Raw genomic sequence first — 20,563 nt, forward strand, 5'->3', positions numbered from 1 at the left:
TGCGTGACTTTAATGGGCTATCTGGAGCTGAACACTGTTGACTCATCTTGTCTTGTAGTGGCCTACTTTGGCACCTACGAGAAGAATAGACTGGCCAGTACTCATGTTTTAAATACTGTCCAAAAAGACATTCTCTTTTAGCGAATATACTTGCGTAAGTTTTACTCTTTGGATAAGTCAAAGTTCCAGTTGCAAAAACTGACCCTGGTGGATATGATTACAGTGATACATTGACCTACTGCCTTCGGTTTCCCAAGATGATCCCATCTTCTCAGCAGCACAAAAATCTGTATAATTAACAGTGATCTTTAAACAAAAGGACGCCTTTTTGCCTCCAAGTAGAATAATGGAAAATACAAGCTAGTGAAACATTACATCAGAATAGGGTACCATGCTCTCTTTAGGTACCATGCATATCACATCTCACTTAAAAATAGCAAAAACTGAGAGACAAATGGGAGACCTTCTGGCTGAAGGAATTATTGAGGAGAGCTGCAGACCTTGAGCTGCACTGGTCGAGCTTGTGAAAAAAATGAAGCATATGGTGATTTTGCGTTGATTACAGATACTTCAATAGTGCGAGAATAAAAGACTCACACCCCATTTTTCGGGTGGATAAAACACTGGATGTAATGAAGGACTCTGTGTGGGTTAGTACCTTAAATTTCTCAAATGACTACTGCCATGTGGAAGTAGCTGAAAAGAAAACAGAGAAAAAGGCAAATACTATGGGAAGTGGTGTCCTTCATTGACAATTCATGCCTATGAGTATTACCCACTGCAGAAACACATTTTGAAGAATGTTGGAGTTTGTTTGCCGGGGCCTGTCATGGCATATTTGAATGGTATATATATATATATATATATTTTTATTTTTTATTAATTTTATTACAATCCATACAAAGCAATCAAGTTTTTACAAAAAGAAGAATTGAGTTAAGAACAGATCGATCCCCACCCCTGAGAGAGAGAGCAAGCCAAACGCGTAAAATTTAAGGCTTGTAAACATACCTAAATTAATAAATTCTCTGTGCTTTATAAACTTATTTTAAAATATTACTGATTAGATCCTGCCATGTTTTGAAAAAAGTCTGTACGGATCCTCTAACTGAGTATTTGATTTTTTCCAATTTCAAATAATATAACACATCGGTTTCCCACTGACTTAAAAGAGGAGAGTTTGGGTTCTTCCAGTTTATCAGAATGAGTCTGCGTGCCAAGAGTGTAGTGAATGCAATCACAATTTGTTTGTCCTTCTCCACTTTAAGCCCCTCTGGAAGAACCCCAAACACAGCTGTTAATGGGTTAGGAGGGATTGTGAGTCCAAGGCTGTCTGAAAGGTAATTAAAAATGTTTGTCCAGAATGATGTTAATTTGGTGCAGGCCTAGTGAGGCTGGGACTTGGTTGCAATGTTCGCAGGTTGGATCATGCCCTGGAAACATTTTGGAGAGTTTTAGACGAGACAGATGTGCTCGATATATAATTTTGAGCTGTATAATTGTATGCTTTGCGCATATGGAGCTCGAGTGAATTCTCTGCATTGCTACTTTCCACTCCTTTTCTGATATATTAATTGAGAGATCTTTTTCCCAGTATCCTCTTGGATCTTTGAAAGGAAGGGATTGTAAAATGATTTTATATATTGTAGAGATGGAGTCTAATTCCTTGAGATTGAGCAATATTTTTTCCAGCGTGGAATATTTTTTATAATATACTGATTTAGAGTCTTGCATTTGAGGAGGAACTTGGAGTAGGTTCTCTCCAACATCCAGTCTGTTTGGCCTGAATTTGAACCCTAAGAAGCTCTTTCTGATCAGAGATTATGTGGTGTACCTAAGAAAGTCCAAAGCTGGCCAGTCTCTCTCACTCATCTTTGAAAGTTGGAGCCTTTCTTGGGATATGTTCCTATTACAGGCATTTCATAAAGAACTATTCAAGATATGCTGCACACTAACACAAGAAAACATTTGCCATTTGAATGAACCTCTCAATGTGAAGCACTGTTCAATCATCCAAAAAACATGCTGCATTTTGCCCCTGTTTTAACACTGCCTGATTTCTGTGTCCCATTTACACAGATGCCTCTAATGTGTTGGTGGGTATACTGCTAGTGCATAACAAAGAAGGAGTAGAATACATTGTGGTGTTGGTCACAATTTGTCTGTTTGTCTCTGGGGACTTGTGGAAGTGGTATGGGCAGTTTGTGAATTCTGGCATTACAGGGTATGTAGGACTTACCTCATTAATCATCACTACAGACCACTGTTAACCTCAGTAGTAGAGTTAGATCCCCTCGATTGGGTCATTGAACACAGAGGTGACCAATGCCACACCAATACTAATGCACTCACTACTAGGCCAGAAATGCCCTGTTCAGCCAACACTGATACGGATATCAAAACAGCCATAGTAAAGTAATAACGCTGCAGATCCAACTGATAGACCTAAGTGCCACCTACTCCTCATCTAACATAGTGTTGGGGAAGCGACTATAGGGACTGTGAATGGCAACTCAAGAGTCTACCTTCTGTATTTACTGTGTCGTCTGACATTGGGGCTTTGCCACAGGCTGATCAGAATAGTAAAACTGTGCTAAACTGGATGAAGGTGAAGGTGACAAGAAGGCCACTATACTGAGAGGAGCCTCTTAGTGTTTGAGGAAACTCTGTAATGAATTTAACTGTTGAACTGTCACATCTTTTTTTTGCTGGTCATTGACTCACGCAAATTGCTGTTCATTGTTCTAAAATACCAGATATTCGGTAACAGCTGTACAGTGCCCATTCACAGTCCACTTCTCTTAACAGCATTTGTTGGAACAGGAGAGACAAACCTGCTACTGGCCCTGTTTCTTCAAGAACATTTGAAACTTGTAGGAGCAATGTATAGCTTGCCAGGCATGTTGCTCTCTTGTGCCAGCACATCAAGTACTTTTCTGCAGCGGGTTTGCCTTGCGAGACTGGGTATTGAAAGTATTTTGCTCATCAGGGACTGTCATACTTGAAAAAAAGAGGTTAGTAATCATACTAAAAAACACAGGGTTTTGTGAGTGGCTTGTTGTATGAGAAACCTTCACTAAAGTTACATTATCCTCTTCCCTCACCTGTTTCACTTTCTTTATTTTTTATTAATGATATATGTACAGGGCGGCACGGTGGCGCGGTGGCGCAGTGGTAGCGCTGCTACCTCGCAGTTAGGAGACCCGGGTTCGCTTCCGGTCCTCCCTGCGTGGGTTTGCATGTTCTCCCGTGTCTGCGTGGGTTTCCTCCGGGCGCTCCGGTTTCCTCCCACAATCCAAAGACATGCAGGTTAGGTGGATTGGCGATTCTAAATTGGCTTTGGTGTGTGTGTGTGTGTGTGTCCTGCAGTGGGTTGGCACCCTGCCCAGGGTTGGTTCCTGCCTTGTGCCCTGTGTTGGCTGGGATTGGCTCCAGCAGACCCCCGTGACCCTGTATTCGGATTCAGCGGGTTAGAAAATGGATGGATGGATGGATATATGTACAGGCTGCTTGGTTATAATATGGTGCCAAACTGAAGTATATTTTACATAATGTATTACAAGGCTTTGAAAATGTGTTTGTTCATAGAACTATCCATCCATCTATCCATTATCCAACCCGCTATATCCTAACTACAGGGTCACGGGGTCTGCTGGAGCCAATCCCAGGCAACACAGGGCACAAGGCAGGAAACAAACCCCAGGCAGGGATCCAGCCCACCACAGGGCGCACACACACGCACACCAAACACACACTAGGGACAATTTAGAATCGCCAATGCCCCTAACCTGCATTTCTTTGGACTGTGGGAGGAAACCGGAGCACCAGGAAGAAACCCACGCAGACACAGGGAGAACATGCAAACTCCGCACAGGGAGGACCTAACTGTGAGGCAGCAGCGTTACCCACTGCGCCACCGTGCCGCCCCTTCATAGAACTAACAAATCAAAAATGTTTTTAAGTAGTGTACAGAATAATAGCACTGTTATATTTTCTGTGGGGACATGATAACAACCAGATGTGGTCCTAAACCTGGAAATTCCTCTAGTGTTTTCCTCTTAATCAAAAGATACAGCCTAAACATTCGGCCTTATAGTTTACCTACAGCAGTGTTTATCAACCACTAGGTCATCATGGGCTGTTCCCAGTGGATCTTGAGTTGCCATTGTTTACAATGGTAGTGGATCAGGAGTAGGTCACCACTCTGCTTTCATGATCTCCCTTAATTCACCCAGGGGAGCCCCCTGCTCAGACAATAGTGCTAGAAATACCAAGGAGGAAGATGGGTCGTGAAGAAATTTACATGGAAAATAGTGAGTCGCAACACCTGAAAGGTTGAGAGATACATTGTACAAGGTTCTATTAGCCAGCATTACTACTAAATCCTGGGTCTAGTCAATAAAACATTTTTCTTAATTTACTGCACATCGATTTTTAAGAACTAAAATTAAAAAACAAAAAAAAAAGTTGAAATGTTTTTGTAACACATAAAAATCTTTGACTAAAGTGATGCCTGATTCCAACTGTATGTGATTAGAAACAACCTTCTCTCAGTCTTACTTACCCGAGATCCTTTAGGCCCCAGTTCTCCTACAGGTCCTGGCAAACCCTGGAACAAAGGAAAAGTAGAACAAAACTTGAAATGTTATATGTGAGTGAAGCTTAGCAAAACAGTCCTCTACTACCAGCACATGCCACTTGCTTTTTGTTGTGACTGGCTGCTCTAAGATACAGTATCAGAGCTCAATACAGTTTTTAGTGTATTATAATTAATATGATGTAAAAACAACCATTTTCTATACTCTGATATACTTCTTTGATACCTTTTTTTATAAGCTATTCTGTATGTCTAATATACTATTTACTAAATGTCCACTGGGAAATTAAAATTATTACTTAGGGTGTGATACATGACAGCAGGCTAGTGTTCTATCACTGTATAAAGAGACAGGTTTGGATAGGTGTGCTGAGCAAAGTAATCGTGTGTGGTAAGGCTAACCATGCATCAAAGAATGAGACAGACATATTGGCTCTTTGAAGAACCTGTACATGCTGAGCCGCCATTATGTTATGTTCTTGAGAAGGCAGTTATTATTAATGGGTGTAAACATCATCTTTGATTTTTGTGCTACAAATATATTGAGATTAAATTGACAATACTGTTTTATAGGAAAAAAAAAATATAAAAAACAGACTTTTGAATGAGTTATTGCATGGTAATGAAATAAACTAAAAGCCAAATAATTCCAGCTGTATACTGCATGTTTAAAATGTAAAATAACATTAAAAACATGCAGAAACACGTGAAGTATTATTTCTTATCATATACAATATTTTTTACCAAATTCAATTTACATAAATTAATAATTTGTTTCTTTTTTTTTTTTGAGGCTACTTGACTAAATGTTATTTTCCTAATTTTTCCTTGCATTTTAACTAAAAGTTAACTCCCATGAGTTACTTAACTTAGGGTAAAAACTGAATGTTTATCTCTGCCTAATTCTTTAGTGAGAGTAATTGTGAAGTTCTAATACTCAAGGTCAACTTGTCACTTCCAAGGTAGAAGCTTAGGTCATTTGCAGAGTAGCTGGCAAATACAACAGTCATATCTACGAGATGGCTTTACAGAGACTGGACATTGCCTGCTAAGACAGAATTGGGCAGGAATGATAAAAAAAGCCACAAATAAGTCACACGCCCTGCTTAGTAGTACTCAGCAAATCTAAGAAGAACAGACAAGCACTGGCTTGGTTAGAATATCTGAAAAGGATCAAACCAAACAACCAAACAAACAACAAAAAGTGCTGAACTACTTTTTTTTTTCTTTCTTTCTAAGGCACTTACTTGATCCAGAGTTCTACTTCCTTACACTAACAATAAAATAAACAAAAATCGTCAGTATGTTACAATATTAGTCTAAAAGAAAGGAAACAGGATAAGTAAATGTTGCAATATGTAGTGTTAAGCATAAATCAACTTGTATTAAGCACTCAACATTAGAGTAATTGTGACAAGAACAGGTAATTCAGCCCAACAAGCTCACTAATCCCAATTCACCTATATTCTCTAAAATAACATCAAGTTATTTTTATGCCTGACCCACATCTCCTCAGGTTTTCCATACTTTAAAGCTAATCCCAGTTTATCATAGTTAGGCTTTGCCACTTCTGCTTAAAATTCACCCAAATAAAATGAAATATTAAAATTAAATATAACTGTTTTAGTTTTTGAATATACAATGTGCCAAAATGATCACTATCAGGGCCGGATTAAGACGAAATTGGGCCTGATGTTGCAGCTCAAAAAAGGCCTATTTTTTCTCGGCATTGGTGCATGTGCATTCGACACTCACCGTACATGCGCACTCAGACCGACCAAGGAGCCTTAATTACTTTTGACGCAACCAGCCAGCCTTTATTGAACATGAATAATAATAACGATGTAGTATCGTAACAACTCGAGATTAACATCAAACTATGTAACATCAACATTCAATAGCGATTGTCTGATTGTCCTAACTACTGCGCTAGTGCTGCTTACTTATATTGCTGTTTTTCGAGCCATAGCAAGTGCAAATTCTTCGATCGTGTCAGTGAAGTCAAGGCTGCACAGCAGCTCATGCTCAATGCACATACGTGCCAGCATGCTTAGCCTTTCCTGCCTCACTGAGGACCGCAGCTCTCCTTTTAGTTTTATCTTTATAGATAACCATTTAAATAGCCATCGATTTTTACTGTACAACTAACTTTCAAGGTGATAAATTTACTATGTGGCACTTACTAAACAATAATAAAGTGGCAAAAATCCCTAGGATATTGCAAAAAATGCAGCTAAATTACTAATTAAACGCTTTAATGTAAAATTGATAGCATTAACTTGAAATCTTTGGTTAACAATAAACACAACGACGTTGTAGTTACGTCACAGCGCAAAGAGCAATAGTAACTGTATAATAAATAACACTCTGTCTAGGCGTCTGAAAGTCGGACTCCAAATTTCATTCTAAGAATTATTTTGAGGTTAATATAGCAAAGGAAACTGTTCAGCTTCCGGAAAATTCTCGTCTATTTTCATCTGGGCCTATTTCAGGAATGGGCCTAACGCTGCAGCATCAATAGCACCCACCTTATCCGGCCATGGTCAGTATACCCTAATTGTTGAATCACATCTATCCCATGAATCCTTTCTTGACTATTACAGAATACTAAATCGAGACAGGCTTCCCCCCACTTTAGTAATTTAACATACTGTGCTATTGATCGCTTCCAAAAAAATCCTGATCTTGTGCTACCAAAATAATTTTTAAATAATTAAAGTTCACCATGACTGTAATCTCCCCACATAAACTTCCCTTTTTAATATTATTTAAAAGAAGTGAAAATGTTGTCTGCATAATACACTCCTAACACAAGGCTTCAATCCATAATGCTTTCTAGTCAAATCCAAAACTCTTCAGTAAGCTATTTCTCACCATCTAGTCTAACTCAAGCTGAAGCGATCTTGGGTGCTGCAACAGGACAATGACCCAAAACACACCAGCAAATCCACCTCTGAATGGCTGAAGAAAAACAAAATGAAGACTTTGGAGTGGCCTAGTCAAAGTCCTGACCTGAATCCAATTGAGATGCTATGGCATGACCTTAAAAAGGCGGTTCATGCTAGAAAACCCTCAAATAAAGCTGAATTACAACAATTCTGCAAAGATGAGTGGGCCAAAATTCCTCCAGAGTGCTGTAAAAGACTCATTGCAAGTTATCGCAAACGCTTGATTGCAGTTATTGCTGCTAAGGGTGGCCCAACCAGTTATTAGGTTCAGGGGGCAATTACTTTTTCACACAGGGCCATGTAGGTTTGGATTTTTTTTCTCCCTAAATAATAAAAACCATCATTTAAAAACTGCATTTTGTGTTTACTTGTGTTATATTTGACTAGTGGTTAAATGTGTTTGATGATCAGAAACATTTTGTGTGATAAACATGCAAAAGAATAAGAAATCAAGAAGGGGGCAAATAGTTTTTCACACCACTGTAAATTTATTTTTATTTTTGACATTACAAAATATTTGTATATTGGTTAATATCAAAAACTCCAATTAAACACTTTTAAGATGCCATTATTTCAAATTGTAACACTACAGGATGTGAAAAAGCACAATGATTGTTCAAATTTAACTGAAACATGAGGTAGGCTGGCTGATCACGTCTGGGAAGTTCTCTGAAGTACACTTTACTGTACCTCTTCTAATAACCATAACCATACAATCTGTAGTTTTCAAATATTCTGACAAGGGTTAAAGACAGCTATCAAAATATAAAGAATCCAAACTAATTTTTATTCTTAGTTATTCTTCTAGCATTGCAAATGAGTTAAGCTTATAATATCACATTCAGTCTTTACAAATGGTCACCATTCTAATTTAGTCAACATTTCAGTTTTTTCCAACTCTTCTACTGAATTTCATTGTCACAACTTTATGTGTCTCTTTTCAACCTCGATAATATTTAAGCTCTCATTATAAAGACATAAATGAACAGTTTATAACACCTGCAACACTACTCACATTTATAACGCAAATACAGCCAAGTATTTTGTATAGACTATAATAATCCTGATCAAATCTTCCTATTCTTAAGGTTCAAGTATTTAAAATGTGGGACAGTGTAGATGTTATAGCATGTAATCCATTTTAAGATGTATTATAAAATCCTCTACCAACAGACAACTGTGTTATTTTGCCAGGGCAACATTGCTCAGGGTAGATACATAACAGATTATTTTGTTAACTGTGCACTTTAATGACCAGTGTGATTAAATGTATTTAAAGCATATGCATATGCACTTCTTACGTCTGGCGGAGTGGTGGCTCTGAGGCTAGGGATCTGCACTGGCAATCGGAAGGTTGCCGGTTCAAATCCTGTAAATGCCAATAGGGGCTCTGCTCTGTTGGGCACTTGAGTAAGGCCCTTAACCTCCAATTGCTGAGTGCTTTGAGTAGTGAGAAAATTAATATATAAATGCAAAGAAATATTATTATTGCAAAATTTCTCATGGATTTTAAAAAGAGTTTTGTGTTTTTTTAGAGAATCAGAATTGATCACCACCTCCTCTAGAATGTGCTTCTTAATAGGACCCTTTTTATAAACATTATATTTTAATGTCCTGCAGTGGGTTGGCACACTGCTCGGGATTGGTTCCTGCCTTGTGCCCTGTGTTGGCTGGGATTGGCTCCAGCGGACCCCCGTGACCCTGTGTTCGGATTCAGCGGGTTAGAAAATGGATGGATGGATGGACTATGATGTCATTTTGATTTTTACCTTGAGCATTTGTGGTACTGTCACTTGGACACAGTCTACTTAAGATCATACATCATACATAAAATAATAACCAGGGTTGTGTAATATACCTTAATTCTAGATTTTGGTTATCGTAATACAAACTTTAATAAAGGTCTTACTATTGAATTCTAGGTTATTGAAATTCTGTTTTGTCTTTTGACCTGGACTTGTGCCGAATGATCTTGTTTTGGTGGTGGTTTGTCTTATTTTGAACCACGGCAAAACAAATTAAAATTGTATAATTGAAACATAACTTGCACATAGTTGCTTATGAAATATAATTCTCGTCTGCTTGCCAATATGCAGTTCGGAGTATTTTGAAAGGCACTACCTATGTGATCCATGTGTGTCTGTCACACTGAATAATTTTAACACATACGCATACTTTTCTCATTAGATATTGTTGTATTTCAGTCAGGGTTCCTCTCGTGGCTGGTGTACAGATATTATTTTTACGTCTTTCTTGATCATTTTGTGATTCCTTTGTTTACAGTATATTACTATTGTTGGCGATTTAATTTATACATACCTATGTATCTTCTTTTATGTTCCATGTGTTTTGTGGGTGGTTTCCGTAAAGGTAGGACCACCTGCTCATCTCTATTAAGGGACTGCCCTCAGCCCTATAAAGACTGAGGAAAACCCACTTCCCGTCTGAATGCGCTTGTAGAAGTGGTGAGTTTCTCTTGTGATTATTGTTATTGTGCTTTTTGTGATTTACTGGATTAGTTTAATTTGCCTCTTGAATTCCAGATCGGGACACTGTTCACTTTTGGGGTTGTCTTTTAAAAGCATCACCTTCTATGCCTTTTGTGATCTTTGAAAGTTATTTTTGTAACGCAGCATTTTTGTAACAATATTTTTTTAAATTTATAAATTCAATAATTAACAAATATTATGTATGTGGACAGCAGTTCAAAAACTGTTGAACATATCCCACTATACAAAGTACTGTATACATTGCATTTAAATTACAAAAACACAAACTATTTATCTGAATGGCTCACTGGAGGATGTTGTTCGTAGCTCCCTTTTCCCAGTTTCACAAGTCATAGCTTTTAACACACTTAACACATGGTTGGAGAATCTCCTCAGTTAAATACTCAAACTCCTTTTTCAGTACCTATCTGTTATGGTCACTTTGTAAAAGTAAAGTGGCCACTGGGAACGTGCAACAGAAAATGATGAGAAGATATGCAAAAATGTAAAACAGGAAAAAGTCAGAATAGTGAGTGAGAGACACAGACAGACAGAACGGCAAAACCAACTGTTAAGGCTAGCGTTTAATTGTGTTAATAAAGTTTGTGCTTGCGGTGGGCTGGCGCCCTGCCCGGGGTTTGTTTCCTGCCTTGCGCCCTGTGTTGGCTGGGATCGGCTCCAGCAGACCCCCGTGACCCTGTAGTTAGGATATATAGTGGGCTGGATAATGGATGGATGGATGGATGAAGTTTGTGCTTTTATTAGTATGTATGGTGCACCTAAGGAAGCAGGGCATCCTCAGATGGTATTGCTTGAAGCTGATTTAAGGGATTACCATGCTTTAGGCAAACTGTAACATTAAGGTTTTTGCTTTTCTAGATTTTAAACTAATTACATTGTTTGGAAAATTTGTTGTGTAGGTTTTGGCATTTTTGTTCTGAGTTCTTTTTGTGTTACTGGATTTATCTGGAGAGTGGCGCAGTGGTAGTGCTGCTGCCTCGCATTTAGGAGACCTGGGTCTGCTTCCCGGGTCCTCCCTGTGTGGAGTTTGCATGTTCTCCCTGTGTCTGTGAGCGGGCGCTCTGGTTTCCTCCCCCAGTCCAAAGACATGCAGGTTAGGTGGATTGGCGATTCTAAATTGTCCCTGGTGTGTGTTCTGCGGTGGGCTGGTGCCCTGCCTGGGGTTTGTTCCTGTGTTGGCTGGGATTGGCTCCAGCAGACCTCTGTGTTCGGATTCAGCGGGTTGGAAAATGGATGATTTATATAGATTTTTTAAGTATGTTGAATTGTGGGTCTTTTTAATGTAATTAATAAACATTATTAAAATTTAAGTCATTAAGCATGCTGGATGTAATCTTACTGAAGTCAGCGGGAGTGGACATGGTTAAAGTTGGTTTTGAGCATAAGCTTTATTGAATGAGAGGAAAGACAACATGAGACTGAAAATCTGCCCTATACCTCCCTTCATGTACCACTTACTGTACCCTACATAAGTGCAAAGTTTGCTGATGGGAAACCCAAAATGAAGTTAACTATTTGAGAAGGTAAAGAAAATGGAAGCACAGTGTGTGGCCCCTAGTAATAATTTATTTCTGTTTCACTGTTCTGAAGAGCACAAAACCACTGTGAGTAACTTAATCTAAACTTCTTGCTTAAATGAATCATTACTCTGCGCATTAGTCAGCGCCGTATAACAAGATTTACTGCACCTGCCTGCCAGGATAACCCTTGGCACCTGGGCTTCCATCTGGACCACGTTCTCCCTAAAGGAAAAAAGGCAAACAGACAGGAACAACATCACCTCACAGTCAAATAAACAAAAAAAGTTTATTTATTTATTTCTTCTTCTTATTATTTTATTTTTTTAAACAAAATCCTATTTTTTAAAACACCTTAAATTAAAAAATAATAAAATATAACATTTTAAAATAAAAGATCTTTATTTCACTAGTATTAGTTTTGGACAGTGGACTACATCCTAAAACAGGGTACTATTTTTTGTGAGTTTTCTAAATGTGCCAGACTGAAGTGTAAACCACATAGAACTGTGCCAACAGGAAGGGCATTGCCAGAAATCTTTAAGTGCAAATACTTTCATGCAAAATATTCCTTACATAGGCTCTGCTGAAGTAACAGATGATCATTCATTCAAACCCAGCACTCAGGCTTTACCAAATACTGCATATTAAGAAACATCCAAGCTTCAGTTTTTAGAAAGGCATCCCAGTATCGCCACAGAAACTAATGTTACCATACAGTATGTGATATGCAAAATACAGTTACAAATGTACTGCATTTGATTCTTCGTGGAGCTCAGATTATACAAGGCTTTTGGAATACTGAAAGTAAGAACTCCAAATATTCCACTGGGTATAATATGTGGTCTATAAGACTGTTAATGACAAAAATGACAAAGCTATGATAAAATAAAATACACCCCAAATGCTAACAAATAAACATCAAAAGATTTATGCACTATAGATAAACAGTAGCACAATTTTTACATCTAAAGTAAAAGTTAGTGCAAAGTAAAATAATATTATGTACATGAAATAATACTATGAAGATAAAAAAAAAAAACATATCACTGCAGGAATGGGCACTTACTGATTCTCCAGGATGTCCTGGTGGACCAGGGTAGCCTTTTTGGCCCTAAGGAGCAAAGAAGAGGTGATTATAAACTTAACTGTAATTTAAATTGTTTGACTTCTGCCATTTTTAGGCAACTAATGCTGTAAAGGTTTAAAGCAATCCATTTCATATAATTCAAATACAGATAAAACAGCTCTTAGATGAAAAAAGAGTATTACATTATATTTAAACCCTTCACACACTGTATTTAGAAATACAGATATAACAATTACATCATCAGATATAAAATATACAAAAATATACCTTCTCTGGTGTCTGTTTGAAAGGGATATTTGTCATAGAACGACCAAGAGTGCAACTGTTATGACATATACTGTATAGTATAGCCATGAACAAATGATTTTTGCCAAAGACTGAGAATATTTTCGGTTGTAACAGTATCAAGAAAGAAACATTCAAATAAGCCATCTTATGACAGGCTCTCTTTCACTTTCACTGCCTATTCTGCCACTCCATTCTGAAACATGTTTTACCAGCTATCATATCAAAATAATCAATGACATATTGGAATACAATATAGGGTCACAGATGTCCAGAGCCTGTCTCAAGGAGCACCAGGGTCAGGGCAGGAACTATGGAATTGCGAGGTGCACTCAGTCATAAAACCACACGCTTTAAACAGGTCCAGCTTGGAACTGCTAAAACGCATAATGAGGAAGAAACATACCTATATATTCATAAATAGATTTTGTGCCAAGGTATAAAAGTACCACTTTATGAATAAATAGCACCTTAATTGTGAAAGTATAGTTTAATATAAATACTGTATCTAGTATTGCTGCATCATCATAGATTAGGTTTGCAAAAATGCTGCGTGCAAATGTACTATATTATTATATTTATCATGTTCCTTGCACTGTGTGAGCTATATAAATAATGCTGCTGCTTTATGGATCATATATCTTGGATTTGATTCCTGTTCCAAACCATTAGTTATGTGCAATTTCTACATTCTACTTTCATCTGAGTGGCCTTCCCACTGGAAACTCCCATTGTCTGTGGATGAGTATATGCCATGATACAGACTGGAAGTCGTTTCAGGGTTGGTTTCCACCTTGCTTCCAGTGTTAGACTGTGACCCCCAACTCCCTAAACTGAATTAGGTGACTGTGTCAAGGTATCCATATATGTATACTTGTATAAATCACTAAGTGGAAATACAGGGGCCCACTCCTGGGAAGGGTTCTGAGGGTGATGTTCAGTGGCAAGCATCTGGTGAAAGTGTGTTTCTCACAGGAAAGACAAATGAAACAACGTGAAGGCAATAAATTGGGTTACCACCCAATAGTTTAATGGAGGGGCCAGGCACAATCATAGACAAATAACATGCATTTTCTTTCTTTGTTCTTTTCTTGCTTTATTTTATTGATGTTCAATTATCCATCTGTTCAACCTGCTGAATTAAATCTTAGGGTCATATAATACTAGAGCTTACACTGGTAGAACTGACTGCAAGGAAAGAAAGTCCCTGGATGGGGAGTCAGTGTATTGTAAAGCATATACCCAAACTTGCACATACTAGGTTAGTTTACACCAGCCAGTTACCCTAACATGCACATCCTTCAGATTTGGATGGAAAACTATGGATCCCCGAGAAAAATGAGACAGTCTTAATATCTCAGTGTTCCCTTGATTTACTGGCTATAAATATAAATAAAAAGAGACAAGATTTGTCCTTGGAAGATTAGATAGATAGATAGATAGATAGATAGATAGATAGATAGATAGATAGATAGATAGATAGATAGATACTTTATTAATCCCAAGGGGAAATTCACATAATCCAGCAGCAGTATACCGATACAAAAAAAAATTAAATTAAAGAGTAATAAAAATGTATGTAAACACAGACAATAACTTTGAGTAATGTTAGCATTTACTCCCCGGGGGGAATTGAAGAGTCGCATAGTGTGGAGGAGGAACGATCTCCTCAGTCTGTCAGTGGAGCAGGACGGTGACAGCAGTCTGTCATTGAAGCTACTCCTCTGTCTGGAGATGATCCTGTTCAGTGGATGCAGTGGATTCTTCATGATTGACAGGAGCCTGCTCAGTGCCCGTCGCTCTGCTACAGATGTTAAACTGTCCAGCTTTATTCCTACAATAGAGCCTGCCTTCCTAACAAGTTTGTCCAGGCGTGAGACGTCCTTCTTCTTTAAGCTGCCTCCCCAGCACACCACCGCGTAGAAGACTACAGTAAAGTGAAAAGATGTAAACTACTGTATACACATACAGTGACTGGACATAGCATCAAGCCCACGTTTTCTGAGTTGTGAGGCAGCAGTAACTGCCAACCACCACTGGATTAATGAAGCAACAACATTATTTCTGTCGTTATACAGTGCAAAGTACACGATGTTGTAACCTTTCCATTGACATTTTTATAGACTAAATGTATTTTACAGCAATGCTACTGTAACACCTCGTTAATTATTAAAAATATTCTTTCATATTTAAAACTGAAAAGGTAAACTGTTTGAATTTGAATCTGTTACAAGCTTCATGTCTGAGAAACCTATTATTTGATGGAAAGAACATGTCTCTTAATATATGTGAGGACGCACACATTAAAGACAAACATTGAAATAGTGGTTAATTCTAACACCATCAAACACAAATCTATATTCATTTACATTAGCAAAACACATGCCAATGAAGTATTTTCTCAAGACTAATATAAAAAAATCAGTGCACAAGTGCAATATCTTAAGCAAATAAAATGTACTTATTGAAAACTGAATTGGTGATCATTAGCATCCTGTTCATTTGAGGTTACAATAGAGCCATACATGGAAGAATTTGAAAAAAAAGCCACCTCCACTACTTACAGTATATAAAAAGGTCTCCTCTATTTGAAGACTGTAAGATTAAAATTATGGCCTTGATAAGTTGACATCACTGTTTAAAGTTCTGAAGATGCATACTGCTTTTTATTGCTCTGAAGGTTATTATTACTTTCCAGCATAGATCTCTTTTTCAATTTAAAAGTTTATATTTTGTATACATTAAGATGACACGTTTACCAAAACAAACTCAAAAAGCAAAATTATTCCCTTACATCTACAATTATAATGGTGTGTCAATTGAGGTAATAAAACCAGAAACCTCATTATTAACAAATTTTGTGGCATAACTATTGTTTGATTTTTAGATTGGCATCAAAACAAACTGCATGCCCATTTTCTATATTCTGCGTATGTTCCATAGATTTCCTGCCGAAGAAAAAACGCAACATTTCTTGTGACTGGTCTAGTTATGCTTTTGTAGACATATTTTAGATGCAACTTCCCTGTCTGTTGAGGGAGTGCTTTTTTCTTAAGATATACTTTTCCATTTGTATTTTTGGCTTCTGATCTGTAACCACAAAGAAAATATCACCGACATCAAAGTATACAGTTGTGACACTATAGTGAAAAGTAGTGTCATCGGTTTTTTAAGTGGTTCTAAGAGACAATTCCATACTCCTGGGTAAAAAAAAAACCCCTACACAATTCATAAAACAGACAAAATTTAATTTCCTTTTGTTTTTACAATAACATGTGTAGGTTTAGGTTTCAGGTTTATTCCCAACATAATTTGGAAATGTTCATCCAGTCACAGACTCAATAATGTTCATCTGAATAATCCATGAGACTGGGCAGACACATGAATGAACTCCACTAAAACCACAAAGATTTGGTTTTCTTCATCCTGGGTTAGTGTTCTAGTGCTGTAAGCAAGTTTCTTATTGTAATTGGCTAGGATGTACAATTGTGCATTTCAGCACATTTTGATTTTGTAAGTCTCAGCAAAACCTGACCATGACAGATTCAGCTTAATTTCCAGGAAATATCCAAAAATCTAAATTACTATATACAAATCTAAGGATAGCCAAAAACACAGAATGTTACTTCTTATAGAGTTCAGTTAAAAACAATTAGGAAACATTTCATCCTTAAAACGTTAAAATATGTTTTGATGTCTTTTATTTCATGAGATGTGCACTGTATTACAAAAATACTGAAATAATTTAAACATTTATAAACATTTTTGGATATGTAAATGCTGCTTCTATAATTGTTCCAATGTGTATTTGTACTACCTAAAAACTGGCTAGAAGGAAAACATTTGTCATATCCTAGCTGATATCTTGAAGCCAAAAACTAGAATATGACTTAGTGTTCTAGTAAAGTGGCTCTCTAAGTGTTTCAGACCAAGGACAACTTTTCTAAAGTCAAAGATACATAATATAGATGAGACCACATACTGCCAATATTCAGTGTTAAATTCTGTGTTCCAGTGATTACATTCATTTTACTGCCTGTGTATATTTTGACAAATACTAAAATACAGTGGAAAGATCTGCATCTTAAAATCTCAGATTTTAGCTAGTGACCCATAATAAGCCGTTAAAGACAGTGTTATGGAAGGCAGAGACTGTCAGCAATGATACAGCAGCAGACAGAATTATGCGATTGTCTTCACTTAGGGTCATACTGACTGTTAAGTTTGCAATATGTACATTTTACGACAGTGTATTCTTGTTTGCCGTAAAGTGTTTGAGGTTAGAGGGTGAGTTTCTGGCGGGATTAGTGGTTCAGAAATAAACGCCTTTCTGAGACAAACTGCACCTGTACGCTCTCGTATTGTATGCAACACTGACCTCAAAGTTGACTTAAACTAACCTTCTTGGATGGAGGAGAAATAGAGTTTGAAGATGGAAGTGGTTGCAAGGATAGTGGGCGAGATACAATTAAATGTTGTTATTGTCAGTAGGAAAGCTGGAAGCATTTGTTATAGAGACACAAAATGTAAAAGTTAAAAAAATAAAATTCATACTGGGAATTGACTGTGTCCTAGAGGATTTGAAAGGACATGCCACAAATGAATTAGGGTGTACTGTCAAACTTTAGGGAGAGGGGGAGCCAGAGAAAGAAAGAGAGAAGGAGACACATTAAGAGAGAGAGAAGTGAACAAAACGCTAGAGGGAGAAACTGTGATGTTTTTAAAATGTGATGAATACTATACTGTCGATCAATGACTAAATGCTCATACTATATAACAGGTGGATAAATTAGAGTTTTGTGTGAGTGAACAGCAGACGTGGCTTAGGTTTTAAAACTGTGTAACTACTGTGAAGGACAGCTGGGTCCCATGCCCGGCAGGGACGCCTCAGCTGCTTATGTTCCGGGGAAGCCGCCATGGACAGTCCAGTACCTCCCCCGGGACGCTTGGTGGCAGCCTCCCTGGCCAACGCTGTTTTCCCAACCACCCGCAGGGCTCCATGGGAGATGGAGTCCTCCACAGCTTGGTTGGGGCCCGGCGTGGCCGCTAGGGGGAGCTGCCTGCTTCCCACAGCCCGGCTGGACGAGCCTGCAGCCCCACCCGGAAGTGCAATTAGGACCAGGTGGTTAATCACCTGGAACGCTTCCGGGTGGGCTATAAAAGGGCCCAGCCCCCACCACTCAGTGAGCCAGAGTTGGGAGGAAGGAGACGAAGCTTGTCCGGGAGGTGTGGTGGAGCGAGGTGGAGAATTGTGGTTTGTTGTGAGTTTCGTGCTTTGGGACTGTGTTTGGGCTGTGTGGCACGGGGAAGAAAAAAATAAAAGTAATTGTACTTTTTATACGTGCCTCTGTGTCTTTCAGTGTCGGGTCAGGCGCCTATATAGCGCCTTTTCTACACTACATAAAGGAAGTAACATATCGATATAAATACAACTATTGAGACCTGACAACTGTCACTTTGCAGACCATTTAATCCATGACCACTGGTCCTCTGAGCACCACACTTTGAGAACCACTGCTATAGCTGATCTAAGACCCTAACAAGGATATGATTGTCCTACATAAATGCTGCAGCAGGCGTAAAAAACACCAAAGAGGGTGAAAATGTTCTAGAATGGCTGAACTACAATCACACTGTATGTATGCTCTTTGCTAATCACAGAAACTGTCGTATGTGAGTTGGATGTATTCTAACACTTTATTGATTCTTTCTGTTGCTTCACATGTACAACACCCAGTTAATCTTTCCTGAGCTATGTTTAATAATTAATATATTTTTCTTCATAATATTTATTTCTATATTTTATGCAAGCCATGACCTAAGCCTAAAAACAGATGTTACTTATAATTCTTTTATTTTGTTTCTATTCCTTTATTTTTGTCTTTTATATTCTGCTTTTGGAACTGCAAACACACATGATTTATTGGAATCTCCGTATTGGCTTTAAAAAGCAATATATAGCCATATAATCCTGTCACTATTTGAGCTATCTATTAAGTGGGAAAGCCCGGTGTATCTAATAAGGTGGCTACTCTGTTTAAAAATGGAGAAAAAAGGTGCACACCTCCAGGGCTTTTTCAAATTTTGCTTTTCAATAGTATGAAGTCTTAATGTATCAATTATTTTTCTAAGTTACCTAGAATAAAAGCTACTATCAAATATAAAAGAATAATAAGCTATTTTTATGCAGGGAGACATAGTGATAGAGAGATTAGTACTGCGGTTGCATAGCACCTGAGCCTGGGAGTTCAAACCTGGACTCGGGGACACCCACCTGAGTTGTCTTTAGACTGCATAGATATTCCTCCATGAATCTTGTTTTATGTTAATTAATTAGTTGAAACGGTCCTAATATAAATGAGTGTAGCTGTGCGGGTGAGTGTACTGCCATGATAGGCTGGAGCTCAGGCCCCAGCTATATTAGTATGTTATTTTGAAATCTATTCTTGAATACACAGGGGAATTGACGGAAGATAGCTTAAATTATACTTCATACAGATGTTTCAAAATTATTTTTTACAATTTTAGATTTATGGTACAAATATTGAGTAGTGTGGTTTAAAGCAGCATTTAAAACTCATCTTGACAACATTTTGAAAAAGACAAGGTATGTTAGACAAAATTAATTGCTCTTTTTTTTGTATTTTAAACATACTGATGCTAGCTTAATCATTAGATCTGGGTAAATAATACAGGCAATTTGTGTAGCAAATAGCCACTTTTTCATTTCAGGTCTTAAGGTTTGATAGTTTTAAATCATGTTTCCTGCAACAGAGATTAATGTTTTTTTCTCACCTCATTTGGCTTTGTTCTGTTTTACACATCTTTGTTCTGTTTTTGCTATTTGTCAATATTTATGCACTATTACTCGATCAAAGCAAAATAATCATCTGGCACCATGTTGTAAAGCCCGAAAAATTTGAGATTCTAAAGCTGATGTCATATTATGTGACTTCTAGTAACTGGATATGTCAGACTTACTGACATCGCCAGACCCAATCAATTTACTCAGTTAAATTGATTGACATGTCAGATTCTCCAACTGCATTCTGACCTTAGATCACAACTGTGCTTGCCGTTTTTTGTGACAGCCAACAGCACATTGCTTGATGGAGCCGGTGCTACAGTATATGAAGGGTCAACAGCTATGCTGAGTTCAGCTGCAATCTCTGCCTTTTTTCTTGTGTGTTTTTTTTGGTGATTATTTTTTATCGAAGTACAAAGCAAACACTTTAAAAGGAAGCAAAAGTCATTCTGACTGGAATTATAATAAGGTAAACGCCCTTGCTTGGAGTCCATCCCCAATTCTATCAACCCAAAACACAATCCAATCCAACCCTGCCACATTAAAATTAGTAGCAAAAGCAAATTAATAAAGGAGCCTACGAGGACCAGAAAGTGAGGGAACAGCACAGCATTGACCCCATTATGAAGAAGAAAGACTAAGGTTGTGGATTGGACCTGGGTGCATCCGTGCTCAGACCAGTTGTACTGTATCGTGCATTTATCAATGTAAGAGCCAGATACCTCATTGATCCTCACCACTGACAATTTTAAAAGACAGAAAAAGAAAAGGAATCAGGAGATGTCCAGCAAGAGGCAAGGTCAATTTAGAA

At 37.8% G+C, this 20,563-nt stretch overlaps 1 protein-coding gene across 3 annotated transcripts in view; it reads right to left on the bottom strand.

Annotated features, from left to right (window-relative positions):
• LOC120535177 (collagen alpha-1(XXVII) chain B-like) overlaps positions 1-20,563 on the bottom strand; it is a 391,818-nt gene that overhangs the window by 230,065 nt on the left and 141,190 nt on the right. For all 3 annotated transcript variants that reach the window (XM_039762832.1, XM_039762833.1, XM_039762834.1), the window contains exons 8-10: positions 12,642-12,686; positions 11,744-11,797; positions 4,565-4,609 (exon numbers count right to left, since the gene is read on the bottom strand). In XM_039762832.1, the coding sequence (XP_039618766.1) occupies positions 4,565-4,609; positions 11,744-11,797; positions 12,642-12,686 (144 nt within the window). The remainder of the gene's footprint in view (positions 1-4,564; positions 4,610-11,743; positions 11,798-12,641; positions 12,687-20,563) is intronic.

Source organism: Polypterus senegalus, chromosome 9 (assembly GCF_016835505.1).
Source record: "Polypterus senegalus isolate Bchr_013 chromosome 9, ASM1683550v1, whole genome shotgun sequence".
Classification (NCBI taxonomy): domain Eukaryota; kingdom Metazoa; phylum Chordata; class Cladistia; order Polypteriformes; family Polypteridae; genus Polypterus; species Polypterus senegalus.